General features: G+C 48.4%; 1 protein-coding gene across 4 annotated transcripts in view; it reads left to right on the forward strand.

Moving 5' to 3' along the window:
• The window catches only part of MDM1 (Mdm1 nuclear protein), a 390136-nt gene that overhangs the window by 184680 nt on the left and 187532 nt on the right, over positions 1-17924 (forward strand). For all 4 annotated transcript variants that reach the window (XM_069629725.1, XM_069629726.1, XM_069629727.1 and 1 more), the window contains one exon: positions 7358-7645. In XM_069629725.1, coding sequence (XP_069485826.1) covers positions 7358-7645 — 288 coding nt within the window. The remainder of the gene's footprint in view (positions 1-7357; positions 7646-17924) is intronic.

Here is a 17924-nt window from a genome sequence, read left to right on the forward strand (position 1 = left end):
CAGCTCAAGGCCCTTCCCTTAATATTATGTTATGTTATGTTACTTGGCATTTATATAGCGCTCTATATAAAATTTGTATGACCTCAAAGCGCTGGTAGGTTGAACGCCATCGGGGACCGCAGTTCAGGTCAGTAGATCTAGATGGTGTCATAGGGTGCGTGGGTGCACCAGCTAGTATGCAGCTGGTGTAAATGTTGGGTGGTAGCTGCATCCTAGCGTTGGGTGTAGTGTTGAAGATAATAGTTGGATGCGTTTGCAGTCTGGTGGTTGGACATCCAGACTGGGATTGGCTTCGTTAGGCCTGAAGGACGCTTATGTGAGCAGCAAGGCCGGAGTGTCATGGGATAACTGCGTTTTATTAGGGTGATGAGGTGGCGGCACTTCTGTGACTTCAGGGGATTCACGTGTACTCTTACCTGGACGACTGACTCATCCGGGCTGTGTCGAATGACATTGCCGTCGATCACTCCGGCTGTTGACGGACCTGGGGTTCTCTGTGAATTGTGCAAAGTCCTGCTTGATGCCATCGCAGGACATGCTGCTCCTGGGCACCAGGCTCAACACGGTGTCCTGCCTGGCTGCTCTGTCAGGAGAGAGGATAGCAGCCAGCTTGGGCAAAGTGCAACAGCTGTTAGCACTGAAGATCGCCACGGTGAGAACCATCAAGTCGCTGCTCGGCACGATGTCGTCATGCATATACCTGATTCGGCTCTGCAGGTTGCGGAATGCGTCCACTCCAGGAGTTCCTCGAGGCCTGTTGGGTCCAGGTGTCCGGAGGCTTCCAGGACAGGATCACGCTCAACGAGGAGTTCCGTCGAGCAATAAAGCGGTGGGGCGTGTGCTACCAGGAGACGGTCACAACAGACTCTTCTCTGGAGGGATGGGGAGCCCACACCTGAGGTCTTCACGCCAGAGGCCTGTGGCTGCCAGAGGAGAAGACTCTAAACATCAATGTGCTGGAAATAAGGGCAGTGTTTTGGGCCCTCAAGTCATTCCTTCCGTCCCTCAAGGACAAGGTGGTGAGGGTCCTCATGGACAATACCACCACAATGTTTTACATCCGGAAACAAGGGGGCACTAGATCCCGGCGCTCTCCAAAGAGGCGCAGAACCTGTGGCACTGGGCCGTTGCCCAGGGGATGTTCCTCATCCCATTTCACCTGGCAGGAATAAAGAACACTGCGCTCTTGCCTCTAGTGGGAGCTTCGGCAGGATCAAGTGGACAACGTTTTTTCAAATGGGGCAGTCCCCAGATCAATCTGTCTGCGATGGCGACGAACACCAAGTGCCTGAGGTTCACCAGCAGGTTCCCCCAGCTGGGGAGAATGGGGGACGCATTCTCCTTCCCTTGGGAAGGCTTGTTTCTGTACGCGTTCCCCCGTTGCCGCTGCTACTACGAGTCATCAGTCAACTCAGACGGTACCTGTGCATGATGACCCCCGTCGCCCACGCGTGGCCAAGGCAGATCTGGTACCCGGACCTTCTCAGCATGCCAACGTCGCCGCCAGTCAAGCTGCCAGTGGTCGTGGACCTCCTCGCCGGGGAAGGAGGTGCAATTCTGCACCATGACCCAGAATCGTTGAACTTGAAGGCCTGGCTCCTGCAGCATTAGTGGTTACGAGCTGCCGACGCACTGCAGGGAGGTCCTTGCTAAGGCCAGGGCATCGTCGACTGAAATGCTACGGACACAAATGGAAGCGTTTTGCGATTTGGTGCCGATCGCAGAAGATCAACCCTCTACGGGTCACGGCCCCTCAGGTACTTCCGTATTTACTGTTGTTGGCTAAATCGGGGCTGGCTCACGCCTCCATCAAGGTACATTTGGTGGCTATCTCCTGTTATACCAGGTCTCCAGGACAGTCTTCACTGTTGTCCCACCGTATTGTCAAGGAATTCATCAAGGGACTGTTCCGCTCGTTCCCGCTGGTGAAGGCTCCGGCCCCGGCGTGGTCACTCAACGTGGTGCTGACTAGGCTCATGGGGGCCCCATTCAAACCTATGCAGTCAGCTCCGCTCAAGTTTCTGTCATGGAAGCCAGCTTTTCTCGTGGCCATCACATCTGCTAGAAGAGTAGGCGAGATTCAGGCCAGCAACCTTACTTGACTTTCCACGAGACAAGGGTGGTGCTGCGGACGCACTCCTCCTTCATGACCAAGGTTCTGGCGGAATTTCATCTCAATGAGCCCTTGGTGTTACCTGTGTTTTTTCCGACGCTTCGTCGCCAGCTGAGAGGACTTTGCACTTGCTGGATGTGGCTCGAACGCTGAAGTTTTATGTGGCCTGCACGAAGAGTTTCCGGGAAACTTCTCCACATTTTGTGAACTTTGGTACTGTGACCAATGGAAAAGGCCCTGTACAAGGCAGGTGGCTCTCCGGCTGTATCACTGATTGTCACTGGTTGGCAAACTGACCGCTGCCTGGCCATCCGAGAGCCCATTCTACCAGAGCGACCGCTGCTACTACAGCGTTTCTGTCTGGTGTGCCCCTGCTGTACATCTGCAGGGGTGCTACTTGGAGGTCGACACACACCTTCACAAAATTCTACTGCGTCGACAAAGATTCCAGGGAGGAGTCCAGAGTCGGCCAAGCAGTGCTGTGCAACCTGTTCACTTGAAGGTGTGCCTGGTGAGGAGGTAAGACTAATTGCTTCTGTTGAGTCTTGCCCACCTCCCGTGGTTGTGCATGTATGTACTGCTATGCTGCTATGCATTCTTTATTCATGAGCATTTGAATCCATGTCAGACCCCATGCTGAAGAAGGAACAAGTTACTTACCTGTAACTGTTGTTCTCCAGCATGGGTCTGGCATGGATTCACATGCGAACCCTCCCGCCTATCCCTCTGCGGCTCTTCTCTTGGTCCTACTGCCACTTTACGTGCTACTAAATCTGAAGATGGCTACCTGGGGAGGGGCTTAGGTGGAGGGCATTCATTGGCTGGGGGCAGTATGACCCAGAGCTCAGTGATTGGTTTATATGAGAAAAACAGTTCAGAAACGAAACTGAAACAGTTTTTTCTTTTACAGAGGATTCCCAGCCTGACGACGGGGAATATTTATGAGCATGTGAAGCCGTGCCAGCCCATGCTGGAGAACAACAGTTACAGCGAAGTAACTTGTTCCTTACACATGCACTTGAACTGAGTCAGAACCAGATTGAAAGTAATGTGATCAGGTGGAAAAGATTTATAGATGACATTCTGGTCAGGTCTGGAAAGGAACTACAACTGAATTGGAGATATTCTCAGCAATCATCCCTTTTACATTGAGTTTGCTCGCACACATAGTTCAGAGTGTATCACATTTAAGAGAATTCATAATAAGATTGAAAACAACAGCAACTGAAGCAAATTTAGTATTACATGCCACTAGTGGGCACAAATATAGTGTTGTCAAGAACATACCTAATGGTGAAATGTTTAGCGATAGACGGAACTGTAGCAAAGATAATGTTTCTGAGGATGAGGTCACCCAAATTACATGCAGATTCAGACAGAGGGGCTACAATGAGAGTCGTATTAATGAAGCTGTTAGCCAAGCTAGAAGGAGAGAGAGGAGTACTTTATTAAGACCTAAATCCAGGAATAAGACTACGGGCACTGATTTGGTGAGATTTATTACAAGGTTTTCAGCTCACAACAAAGATGTATACAACATTCTAAACAAGCATTGTAATGTTTTGAGACTGGATAAAGATTTACACCAGTACATTAGGGCTAAACCCGATATTGTATTAATGAAGGCAAAGACAGTAGGGCACAAGGTTAGCCCCAGTGTTTTGGATACTACACCTGAGCCAGGTCAAAGCATGCAGCTCACCAAACCAGAAAGTTATTTCAAATGTGGAACATGTAGACTGTGCGATTATGCTTTTGATAAAGTGACACAGATCAATACTTATACAAACAAAATCATTAACATCAAAGGTTTTATGAATTATAAATCAAAATTTGTGGTCTACATCATTATTTGCCTGCACAACATATTTTATATAGGGAGCACTAAACGGGAACTGAGATGTACAATTTGTGAACATTTATATGCCATAATAACACAGAATTGACAGTACCCTCTGGCCCAGCATTGGCGTAAGGAACATAGTGGACAAGATTTCAAGAAAATTCATTTTTGCGGCTATAAGAAAATTTGAGAGGGATCAAAGGAATGACAACCGGGAACTGAACATGAGAAGACAGAAACAGACTTGATTTTTTTTAACTAAAAGTAATTCAAGATGGCTTGAATAAGGATAACAAACTAGATGGACCTCATTACGAGTCCAGCGGTAGCCGTGCCGGTATAACCGGCAGGCTGCCGCCGGGTTCATGGTGATTTACTGCTGCCTCACTTGCCAGAATAACAGGGGCATTGCAGCCCTGGCGGTCCGGTAAGTCAGGCGGCGGCATTCGTAAATTCCCATTCCCATTCAGTCCTATAGGACTCAATGGGTATAGGGACCACTGCAACACTGGCACTGTTAATGACGTTGCCAGTGTTTCATTGAAAGTCTGCTGGCGGGTGCCGTTGTTTCTGGACCAGCAAACTTGTAATGAGGCCCAATGTGTTTTTAGAATGACTTACACAGATATGTGCTCAATTAAATTATATTTGAAGTAGGCCTTTACCTGATACTTGGTGGTCAGTACAAGATCATCTAAGTAGATGAGTAGAGGAGAATGACAACAATGTGTACTTTGCTTGAAGTGCAGTGTTCACCATATCTGGACTTGGATTGCCTTGTCGTGTTTGTGCCGGGTTCATCATGTCAAAGCCACCAGCCTGTTTGAGGTTATGAATGAGAACATGACAATTAATATGGTGATTATATAGGAATGGAATCTTTTAGAGATTTCTGATCAGAGGTATGATTAAATGTCCTTGATTAGTAGTAATAGCCTGGGATTATAATTGAAGTAATACAGTACTATTATTTGAAATTGTGATATCATGCGATACCCTCTTGAGAGTGTCGGTATTGGCTCTGTTAATACAGTTCTGGAATTCTAAACATGGCGTATGGCCTCGTCATTGTAGTTTCATTAGGACATTTCATTTATATAAGAAATATGGAGGGAGCATAAGGCGATAAGGACATAGTTTTGAAAGGTTCAAATACATTATCAGAACATCAATCATTGATTAATTTAATTTTCAGATAGATTACAAAATTAATAAATTTTTTAAACAGAGCGACCAAAAGACACAGCAGTTAACTGGTAGTACTAGAATGTTGCTGGAAATGACCTAGTATTTATGTTGGACCTAAGTAGTAGCTTTTTTAGTATGTAATAAGTATCATGTTGGGTATGGAGGATCATGTTGGGAACTCCAAGATGGTGCGCAGTACACATAGAGGTCTATTTGTCAACAAATGTTTAGTCAGTCATCTATTTTGCTTGGGCCACCCATCAGCATGTATGGGTCTGTTTAAGGATAAAAGTGAAATGAACGCTGGAGTGCAATTAAACGGATGTGCTGTTCGTGAGGGGCCGGCTGCTTCACATTGCGCAGGTAAATTAAGAGCTGAATGTGGGTTAATACAAGAATTGCAGCTAACGTGAGCACTTTTTGGAAGTTGGGATGCAGCACATGAATATTTATTGTGTTTTTGAATCTATTGGAACAGCTGAAATTGTTGAAGAGTTGGCATGCGCTCCAGTGTGGTGAAGGCAAGGTTATGCTTACTGGCTTTTGAATTTGAGGTGATGTGCTGTGACAATTATCAAGGTGTATGTGTATCTATTGTTGAATGATGTATAGTGTTTTCAAGTCATAGCTTAGATATTGCATGTTTTTAAAGGTTCATGTTTCTTGCATTGCAGTTTTTGGGACCATTTTGAAGCTGATCAATAACAATAAAGGCATATTTCAGGAACTAAAATCTATTGCAGGTCCGTTTGAACTTAAGGTTAAGATTCACAATAGTCATGCAAATCATAGTGTGGTAGAAGCGTTGAGTTTTCTTCATCTTTAGCAATGTGCTAGTGATTAGAATGTGGGGCACTTTTTTGGGAAACTCAAGGACGAAAGCAGTATGTTTTTGAATAGTATGCACGTTGTGTTGAGATACAAGAGCCACATGGTAAAGGGTTAGGTGGTTTTGCGTATTGGTGAGCTTGAACATGGCATGGCTGGTGTTTCTATGCCCAAGTTGGGGTCACCAGTATTATATACAACACCATGACTGCGTAAGACATGTACTTCTGCACCTTACAGTAGCTTGTACTGTGCTGTTTTCTCCCCTTCCCCGCAGAATCCCTGGGTCTCTGGTAAGGCCAGCTCAGGGGTTCTCCTGCAGGTCAAGGTCTGGTCTCTATCCAGATGATCTATATTACTAGGGGTTTTGACTGCTGAATAGAGGTTCATATTTTCTTGACCGAAGAGAACCCCAGGGGCCCCGCCTGAGACACAAGGCTGGGCAATGATGAGAGGCTATGTGGGCTTCTCCATATACTGACTTTGGGGTCAGGATCACTGAGCAGACTGCCGCCCCAAGGGTCTCTTGCTCAGCGTGTCACCTGCCTCTTACATTATCCAGCTCTGTAGTAGCATGGCTTCCTTAAATTTCAGAATACATTGTTAATAATGTACTTTGTATCGAACACTCTGTATGTTACCCTTAGTTATTCTGAATTTCCTTGTTTCCGTAAATAAAAAATGCATGTTGGACAAAAATAATATCAAATAAAGTGTCTTTCACTGTAACTCCATTGCATTGTCGGACTCTTTTCCTTTATTGACATCCCCTGCCTGTTTGTTTTCCCATTATTTTGTTTTCCCGTTATTAAAAGGGTTTTGGAGATTTGAAATTCAATGCAGCAGTATTGTGCTTCAATGAAAAAAAGCAAACCTTTCTGGAATTACTCGTTATTTTGACTTGCTAATTTTCTCTCCATTTGATGTTATTAAATCCTGCACATGAGTGGCTATTTTCACAGTGTGTGATTTTGCTTAAGATACTGTGGAGAACGATGATTAGTTAACTTTGCAGGTATCAGGAGGATCGACTGTTGTTCCATGTGAGTTTACTCACACAGATAATCATTGAAGAAATGTTTACCCTTCACCTCTCAAATGCTTCCCTTTTGGTTCGGTTGTTCAGCGATGATTTTAGGTGCCCTACATGACTGTGGGAAAGAACGTGAACCCCATTTTCAGATTTTGTTCTGGTGGAACAAAGGAACACATTTACATATGGTCCCCCCATTCCTTGTTTGAACTGTTTGCATTTGTTTAAGGCTCGTAGCATACCGTGGGATCTTAAATTTGCCATGGATTCACAGCTCATGTATTGAGATTGCCCCAAATAAATGATACATAATTTGAATGTGGTCTTATTTTTTACTCCTTCCATTGCCCAGTTCCCGTAGAACAGCTAAGCCTGCCGGTTTGTCTCCAGATGAAAGAAGGAGATCCTTAGAAAAAGATCTGCCGCAAATGGACTCTGGAGGAATGGGTGAAGAGGATGCTTCCTCTGCTTCAGTTCGGAGGAGGCTGGTTTGGGAGGAAGATGGCAGTGGTGAGCAGATAACACCAATAGCAGAAGAAGATGAGCAGGACGAAGTTAACAGTGAGGAAGACGGCGTAGAACCAGCACAACAATTTGAGCGGAACAATGCCAATCTGAGAATAGATGAAAGAAAGCAAGGGTGAGTCTTTTCAAATGCATAGTTGAGATCTATGTTTATGTGATTAATTGAGGCCTCAAGGCTCTATCTTTATATAATGGTGCAGTAGTCTATTGTATGGGCAGACAAGATATGAAGAATTATCAGGCTTTCAATGCATGTATATTATATGTACTAGTCCTCAGTAATGGGAGGTCTGGCGAAGCTCAGAGATCTCATCAATGTCAAGTTTGGGGCTTGAAGAGATGTGACTGTTTGGCTTTCAGGAAAGACCGTCTAAAAGGAAGAAATCCTCTTTTGCACCCATTTATATGAGTCCCCATAACTTTTTTCTCGTTCTTTATGCTTCCCTTACTATTTTTCCCCCATGAGTTCCATAATAATCTTACTGGGGATGCAACTCTTATGTTTTCATGGCTTTTTATGGAACCTTATGGCCCCAAAGGGTTTGGGCTACCTTGAAATTTCCCTCTGGTTCAGTACTCTGCCACAGATAGTTGTACTGCTTCTGATTGGTGGCCGTGCACTTTCACTTAGTGACTGCATGAGTAGGAGCCATTTTGGCTCACCTGAAGACTTTTCTTCCTAGGAGCTGCTACAGTGTTGCAAACTACTGTATGGGGGCAACTGCACTTTATTGCCATTGAGTGGGATTGGTTTGAGACAGGGAATGACCAAGCAGGGTCCTTTTCTGATGTGAGCTCTGCACAGGAGCTCACAAAGGAATGTGTGGTTATCCTTGTGGGAAGGTATGACTGTGATTCCTACGGAATCCACATCCTCTGTGTTTTCTGCAAAGATGCATGTGGAAGTTGGGGTGTGTGGTGACCACTTTAAATGGCATCTGAGTAGGATTGTGCATCTGAGTAGGATTACAATCAACTGTTCATTTGGCAACAATTCTAACACTGTGAACCAGTGACTTTGCCATCACCTGGAAACTACTACAGTGGTGATTTGGCACAGTATGAAACAATTTATAACATAACATGGGGGATTTGATATTGAAGCATCCAGAGAGGCTACTGACCAGATGACAGAAGCTCTGGTCCTGCATCTGTTGCACTCTTGAAAATCCGACTGTGAAGCTCTCCTCACCAGAAGGGGCCATCACCAGAGCTCTTTTCCTTGATACTGTGGGGACAGCTGGTTCCTTTCTTAATGAGTTATTTCTTTTACTGAGCAACTCTCAGGCCTACCTGTGTTGCTTGACCGGTGATATACAACACTGCATCCTTCTGATTTACAATCATGGCTGTTGCCTTTGCTGCACACTTTGCTTGACAGTTCACATGTATATCAGGAGTTTGGTATCATTCTCCCAGTGTGGAGGTCCCCCTTGGCATGTCCTGCAGCTTTTACTTGAAACTGTTAATGTTAACTCCTTGCTATGGTCACTTATGCTGGAATTATAAAAAATAAAGTCTCTGAGCCTGTGTTAATCTGGCTGCATTTCTTCAGGGAGTCTGTCGGGCCTCCCCTGTGCTCAATTTCCTGAGTTCAGGGTCTTCGGTTTCTGACCTTGCCCAGGTAGATACAAACTGCATCCTTCTCTGCAGAACCTTCTTGGCCTCTTCTCTTCAGGCTCCTCAACAGTGTGGCTTCAACTTCTTTTCTGCATCACAATGTCTTCTCAGTGGTCCCTCGATGTCGAAGAAAGTGGTGGTTTTCCTCTGACGCTGCAGTTTCTCATGCTGACCTTTGTCCAACCTCGCTTGCTGCTGCTGCTGTTTCTGTTGCCACATCTGCAGGCTCTGAACCTGTGTTGTTTGGAGCAAACCTGTTCAGTAGGACTTCCGCTTGGGGGTCTGCTTACTCGGCTGTGGAGGTTTGTTCTGTTTCTCCATGGCTGTAGGGCTCTTGTGCTGGGTTAGCTCATCTAAAACTGAACTTGGATCTTCCTGTCTAGTGACGTCACTGCTGTCCTCTGCAATCACCCATGCTGGACAGGAGCGAGTGAAACGTTGTATACTGACATCTTCTTAGGTGTGTCCTTGTCCATCTGAAGGCCTTCTTTGGCCTCCCCTTGATGATGGCGCCCTGTATACATCCTTCTTACTCACCTCCAATAAATACCATTGGGTCATTGATTTTCTGTGGGTAATTTAGGAAAACACTGTGCTTGGAAGGTTAAGTGCTTGCTATGGGCTCACTGAAAGTCTATTTGAATTCTGTAGATACTGAACTACATTTTACGATCCTGTGATAGCACTAGTCGATATTTCGAATGGATTGTGTCCTCCAACACATTCCACATCTTTGACATGTAATGTACACAGCTGTGCACTTCGGAAACTTTTTCGGCAGAGGGCGTCCTGCGTCAATGGCGTTGGTCCATGTCCCTCGAGGGCCTCCATCGAGGACGACGTCACAGGATGTTATAAATAAGACACACAGTGCCTGTAGCCTCAGTTCCGTTCTTTCCGCGAACGTGTTAACTTCGTGAGACTCAGCGCACCTCGTGTGTTTTTCTTCATTGAAGATGGTTTTCTCTTCGACCCCTCCGACTCTGCGGTCCGGTTTCAAGACCTGCCGGGACTGCAAGTCCAGGATATCGCTCACTGACCCCCACCGCATTTTTTTGTGGTGCCTCGGCGAGTCGCACGACACCGACGACTGCTCGAAATGCCAGTCGTTGACTGCAAAGGCCTTGCGGGAGCGGAAGGGGAAGCTCCAGGTAGGTAGGGGTTCGAAGCCTGTTAAGTCCCAGACTTCCAAGTCCAAAGGGGTTTCCACCGATGACTCGAGTGGTGACTCTCCATGTGGGAAGGAATCCCAGGGTTCTCGGTCCCGGAGTGGGCCCCGCCACTCGTCTTCCTCATCCTGGCACTCGCGGAAGCGCCGTCACCAGTCGCCTTCCCCATCCTCCTCGGAGGATGGTGCCTCGAGGAAGGTTACATGTCCTACGAAGTGCTGGACTCCGGAGGAATGGGCAGCGTTCAAGAAATCTATGATGGCGATTTTTTCAATCGTTCGGTTCTATTTATCTGTCATTGCTGCATTTTTTGTAAATTTACTGTACATACTTTCATGATTCTTTGACACTGCATGTCTACAGCATTGTAACAATAAGCTGTATTCCATGATTATATGCACCATGTAACCTAAGTTGAACAACCCTCTTTCTGCCTTCGCGCCCGTATACCCATGGGTCTGGTTGTGCAATATAAATAAATAAACAAACAAACAAGACACTGGTCCGGTCGTGCCTTCTGACAAAGCCGACCTGAATCGGTCTCAGTCTGTGGCTCGCACGCCTTCGGGCTCGGGTTCACGACACACATCGGGAGTTGTCAAGGTCCCGTACGGACAAGGTTTCGAAAGGTCGCAGGAGACATGTCTCTAGGTCTCGGTCCTCGTCCCCAGCGAGACCGCAGCAACCTATTGAGGGCTCGGGCCGGCGTCGATTCGTTTGGCGCTGTGTCCGTCCGATTCAGACATCAACGCCTTGCCGTCGTATCAGCCCACGGCGCCGTCGGCACCTCTGTCGACGCCGAAGTTGTCGACGCTCTCAACGCCGAAGCCTTCGGGAATTATTTTTCGGAATTTGCCGATGGAGTACCCTGACATTGTGGATCCTCCAAGAAAGGCTACATCGAAGTCGGTAAGGCCAGTTTTGGCCTCCAGGCCCTCTTCTGTCCCCAGACTTGGGTTTCAACCCCCTTCTGAATAATATTTTTGAAGAGGAGGAAAAGTCTGAAGTTGAGGGACCTGGTAACCTTGATGATGCTCCAATGTTTTCTGGGGACAGTCAGTTGCAGGAGTTGAGACAGACCCTCCATGATGCAAGTGGACTGGACACTTCCCCGGAAGTGGAGTTTGGTAGACCTGAGCCTGGGGCTCATGCAGAGTCTTCTTATAGGAGACTCATGGCACGAGTCTCGGAATATCTGGGCTGGTCTAGTCCTCTCGAAGACTTTGTGTAAGATGATCTGACGGACATCTTGGATCAAGGTGCGTCCTCTGACCCTGTTTTGCCATTTCATTCTACCTTGCAGAAAAGGGTGGCAGCTGCTTGGCAGTCCCCGGAATCTCTTCCGGCGGTGAGTTAAAATCTTACTAAGAAATACTGCCCTTCCGTTAGCGTCCCCAGATATTTGTCTACTCACCCCACTCCTGAGAGTTTGGTGGTTCAGGCGGCTATGGCCACCTCGAGGCAGGCGGCGTACCCTACCATCCCGGATAGGGACGACACGACTTTTGACGGTTGGGCACGGAATGTGTTTTCTGCTGGGAGCATGGCCTTGAAATCGGCCAACTCCACTTGTGCCTTGGCAAAGTTTACACACCCTCTGTGGTCTTGTGTTGCTTTTGCGGCTGAGCGTATTCCCGAGGGAGAAGAAAGGGATGGTTTCCTTGCTATCGTGCAGGATGGCAAGGATGCCATGTGTGAGGCCCTTCAGTCGAGTTTGGATACGGCTGACCGTGTGAGACGGTCCATGGCTGCGAGCACCGTTATACGCAGATTTGCGTGGTTGCGGAAATCAGGGTTTGCTCCGGATGTGCAAGCCCGTCTTCTGAACATGCCCTTTGATGGCACACATTTATTTGGCAGCAAAGCTGACGAGAGCCTTGTGAGGTTGCAGACCTCAAAAGCTGCGGCGAACTCTTTAAGCTCTGCGGTGCGTCAACCTCTGCCTTTTCGTCCTAGGGGACAGCAGTGGAGGGGAGGTTCCTTTCATTTCTACTCCTCCTTTGGTAGAACGAGAGGGGCCGCCAGTCAAAGGGGCCAGAGAAAAAGTACCCGTGCTGGTCGGGGAAATCGTGGTGCCAAAGCTGCTCAGGCAGCTGCCTCTTTGCCTTCAGGCACTGCCGCAGCCGCTTCCAAACAGTCGTGAGGCCATGTCCCATGGTTCGCCGGTTGGGGGCAGACTGTCTCAGCATCTCGAAGAATGGCGTGCCATTACTTCAGATGCGTGGGATCTGGATACCTTAGCTCACATCTACTGCCTTCCCTTCCTTCAGCGGCCGCACGACAATCCACTGGGGGAAACACTCTTTGAAGAGTCCAGATCCGCTCCTTGCGCAGGAAATCTTGTCCCTGCTGGAGAAAGGTGCCATAGAACTGGTGCCTGTAGTGGAGAGGAACAAGGGTTGGTATTCCCCTTATTTTTTTATCCCAAAGAAAGATGGTGGCTTGAGACCCATCATGCACTTGCGTTGGTTGAACAAACTTCTCAGGAAGGACAAGTTCAAGAAGGTCACTCATTCTCAAGTCCTCCAGGCCCTTCAACTTCAGTATTGGTTGGTGTCTCTGGACCTCAAGGATGCATACTTCCATGTGCCGATCCATCCCGCGCACAGGAAGTACCTGAGGTTTGCGGCTGCCGATTCGCACTTTCAGTTTCGGGTCCTGCCGTTGGGATTGACCTCCGCCCTAGGGTCTTCACCAAGCTCAAGGTGGTGGTGGCAGCGTACCTCAAGCGACGGGGGGATTCACGTCTACCCCTACCTGGACGACTGGCTGATCCGGGAATGCTCTCCCGAGCTAGCTTTGGATCATCTCAGTGTCACCTGCCGCACCCTCCACAGGCTGGGCTTCTCCCTAAATTTAAAGAAGTCGCACATGATGCCTTCCCAACAGCTCCAGTATATCGGGGCTGTGTTGGACACATCCTTGGGGAAGTGTTCACCTTCCAAGGTAATGGCTCATCACATTGTGCAGATGGTGGACAAGTTTCAACATGCCCAGAGTCTCCCAGCTTTCGAGTTCTTAAGGTTGCTCGGCCTCATGGCTTCCTGCATTTTTCTGGTGCCAGAGGCAGGGCTGCAGATGAGATTCCTGCAATGGGCCCTCAAGATGCAGTGGTCGCAATTCTCTGGCAAGAGGACGGATCCTGTTCCGATCCCACGCTCTATCTCCCAGGACCTTCTGTGGTGGGTGAACGAAGGGAACCTGATGAAGGGGGAACCGTTTTGGTAACCGTGGCCGGAGGTGACTGTAGTGACGGATGCTTCCCTCACAGGATGGGGCGCTCATGCCAACAGCTTGACCACCAGCGGTCGTTGGTCTCTGTCGGAGTCCAGACTCCACATCAGTCTGTTAGAGCTGAGAGCCATCAGGCTAGCCCTGAAGGCTTTTCTGCCCTCGTTACGGGGAAAGAGTGTCCTGGTCATGACAGACAACACAGTGGCCATGCATTACCTCAACAAAAAAAGGGGGGGCGGCTCACTCCCGTTGTGCAGAAAGGCAATGCAGCTCTGGTTCTGGGCCATCCACCAGGAAATTACAATCTCGGCAGTTCATCTGGCCGGCGACGAAAATGCGGCGGCGGACGCTCTGAGCAGGCATAGCACAGTCTCTCACGAGTGGGAGTTGGCTCTGGAAGTCCTTCAGGAGATCTTCGCCCTTTGGGGTACCCCACAATTTGATCTCTTTGCCACCAGTGTCAACCGGAAGTGCAAGAGGTTCTGCTCAAGGGAATTTCCTCCAAGAGGAGCCTTAGGTGACGCGTTTGTGGTGGATTGGTCATTCCCACTGCTGGATGCGTTTCCTCCAGTTCCCGTCATTCCTCAAGTGTTGCGGAGGTTTGGTTCCCACATGATCCTCATTGCTCCGGATTGGGCCAGGAGGGCGTGGTACCCGGACCTTCTGGAAATGTCCATCTGCCCTCCATGCCGTCTTCCCCACCAAGAGGATATGCTCTCGCGCAAGTGGGGGGGTCAGGTTCTCCATCCAGAGGTCAAGACTCTAAACCTTCACGTTTGGTATCTGAAAGGTTGAGGTATAAGGATTGAGACCTCCCGGATGACATGATGGAGGTGTTGCTTTCGGCCAGGCGGCCTGCAACAAAATCCATGTACTGTTGCCGTAAGTTCTGCAACTGGTGCAGGGATCACAATGTTGACCCTTTTCAGTGCTGCATTCCTATGGTTTTGTCTTTGTTGCTTTCTTTGGCTTTTAAGTGGTTACCATTAAAGGTTACCTGGCGGCGCTGTCTATCTTTAAGCACTTGTCTGAAGAATGCTCTTACTTTAAGATTCCTTTGATTTCTTAGTTTCTTAAAGGATTGACTAATGTATTCCCTCCGTCCCCTTTCCAGGTGCCGGTTTGGGATTTGAATTCGGTTTTGAGATTTCTCATTGGTGCTCCGTTTGAACCCTTGCACTCTTGTCCTTTGAGATTGTGTTCTTGGTTGTGGTTACTTCCGCTCGCAGAGTGAGTGAATTGCAGGCACTTTCAGCTAAGACACCATTTACTGTGTTTTTCAAGGACAGGGTTGTAATGCGAGTACGTCCTTCTTTTCTACATAAGGTTGTCTCTGCATATCATTTGAGTCAGAAGGTGGTTCTTCCATCTTTCTACCCTCCTCCTCATCCTCATCCTGGTAAGGAAGAGGAGCGTCTCCATCGGTTAGATCCTAGGAGAGCTCTTAGCTTTTACATTTCTAGGATGTCCAGGTACAGAGTGGACGATCAACTCTTTGTAGGATATGCTGGATACCGATTGGGCCAGTCTGCTACCAAACAGACCTTGTCCAGGTGGATTATCCTTACCATTACGGAGTGTTACCGGTTGGCGGGTAAAGACCCTCCTGAAGGGTTGAGAGATCATTCCACAAGGGGCGTGGCTACTTCCACCGCCCTACAGCGGGGTGTTCCTATTAGGAATATTCGTGATGCTGCTACTTGGGCTTCAATCCATACATTTGTAAAACATTATTCCCTGGATACAATCCATGGGCCCTCATTACGACCCTTGCGGAAATCGAAAAACGATGGCGGAAATGCAATACCGCCATCGAATAGCGCTCGGTGCGATTATGACCCGTCACCGTAAAGTACGATGCCATTAGCGACACCGTAGTGAACGCCAACGCTAACTGCACCAAGTACGCGCGCGCGCGCCTTGCCAAACCGTAATTACCACCATGGCGCAAGGGTACGCGAATTCCGACCCTAGCGGACATGTACTTAACGCCATCAAGCACGGCGGAAAGTACCATTCCGCCATGGTGAGAAGTACGGCATCGCGAATCAACCGTAAACGGTCCCACTGAGTGCCTGTACACCGCTCCCTGGCCACATAGTACAACTCCTCGTAGGTGCAATGAAGTCACACAATGCAACCAGTGAAATGTACACGTCACCCATGCATGCCAACGAACAAAAGAATCACAAGAGGGGCCAATGGGAGCTGCAGGGCACAGATGGCACGAACACAGAAGCTATTCCAATGGACATGACCTCAGACTCCCACCAAGAAACGCACGCAAACACAGGCACCTGTGACCAGCAATATTCCGATAATCACATCATTCCACCAATCCACCTGGCTGACCGGCATCTGTTACACAAAACCTAATCCCCCGCCCCTGAGCATGACATCATCCAAACAGTCATATTGGCAGCCCTCACCCCTGACCTCACTGGGCTTCGTAGGCAAACGCGCCCAGCACAGTACCACGCAACTATACTCCGAAGCTGGAACCCAATGCAGATCTCCTCACAATACATCGCTCCCCAAATAGGAATATGCCACATCACTTGCAAAGAAGAACGCTACACGGCCCATATCAGAATAGAAATTTAATGCACAACAAATTCACCAAGCCCATACAGCCATTAGGCCATGAACTCCAAAACACATTTCACCATTGTGGGCTGCATCGGCAATAAATGACCAGCTACTTCTTGTGTGACGCCCTGTTCCTTCATGGTACACAGGGGCTACATTCTCGTACGAAAAGGCAACATGGAAGCGCCTAGAACCGCAGGGCCGTCCCAATAGGGAGGCACTAGTCCAGCTGAAAGGCCGAAATGTTGCTCCTAGCCACTAGTACTGCGTAAGGGCATGTGGCCCATTGGCGATCGTCCCATAAGATCGTAATGCTACTCCACTGATTAACACGAAGCAGCAGGTGTCGGGAGTAAAACCCATCTGCAGGAGTGGCATACAGATGGCAGTGGCAAAAGGGGAGGAGATACCTGTCAACCAAAAGAAAAGAAAAAGAAAAGAATGGCCATCAGAACTACATTCGAACAACTCACTTCAATGATCACACTAGATCCACAGCCATATGCATGCTAGCCCACTCCAAAGGATCATCACCACCCCAAAACCACTTGCGACTCATAACTATCCATATCGAGGTGAAAACACCATCACAAACGAGTGTACCTGTGCATGCGTCTGTGAAAACAGAATCCATCAGATGGGATTGGTAACGTGCATGGACACAAGTGTCTGAAGGCGCGTCGAGACAGGGAGGGCTCAACAAGGCCAGATAGACGATGGTCCCACTATGGCAGCCCTGCATCACATAGCGCAGGGGAGGCGGACAGATTCCAAGAAGCCCTGTACATGGCAAACACCGTATCAAATCATCTGCCCATGCATCCATTCATCATTCCCTCATCCCGTAATGATAACGCCTGTTTCCATACTCACATAACATGTGAGAATTCCATTGAGTCTGTGCGTTATGCAGCCTGCAAAATCCACTGTGCCCCAGCCCGTAATTCCAGTGTTGTGAAGTAACATGTATTTGGGAACGTCCGGCCTCATCATCCACTTCGCTATTGCGCATCCCAAACTATTCATATCAATCATTGCATCCTCGCCATGGCCCCTGACCCAAGGACACTGAACAATAGAACGTTATATTTGCAGTCAGACCTGTGGGCATCTCCTCGCCGCTAGCTGAAGACCGAAAGCGCCGCCCTTCGAATTCCTCATTTGCAACATCACGTCGAAAAGGCATCTGTGGCCGCTTGAAATCACAAATTAATCCATCTAGTGCGGCTGTGTGTGAAAATGGCAACTGCCTTCACCCACAAATGGGACGCCCCGCCCGTCGGTGCAACTCGGTACAGTGATGCATGAGGGCCCACCGTTACTCGAGTACTACGTTCCACTGACCCTTCACAAGTCTGTTCGCGACTGCAAAGAATGCATGTGAAACAATGGGACCATAGCCGAATGAACATATCAACCAATGTTACACGGCCATCGGGTACTAATACATGATTGTAATAGCAAGATGCCATTCCTCGAATTGCAGCGTTGTGTGCGGGACGTGCTCGCCCAAAGGGGAGAGCAGCTTGCACAGGTGGAATGAATCACCACAGGTGGAGGCCATACAGCCTGAAAACACATAAATTGCACGCCCAGTCTCCTCCCACAACCACTCCGAAATGCTACCGGCAGGACTCGCGATGTTGGCCCTGGGGGACCTGATAGCACTGCAAGTACTCCAACTCCAAGAACACCAACTACAACCGGCCGCACGGAGGAGACGCAGGAGGAGGAGGAGGGCAAGGCAGGGCCAGCAAGGGCTGCCAGCACAGCCACTACCAC

Source organism: Ambystoma mexicanum, chromosome 12 (assembly GCF_040938575.1).
Source record: "Ambystoma mexicanum isolate Mex_15411 chromosome 12, UKY_AmexF1_1, whole genome shotgun sequence".
NCBI lineage: Eukaryota > Metazoa > Chordata > Amphibia > Caudata > Ambystomatidae > Ambystoma > Ambystoma mexicanum.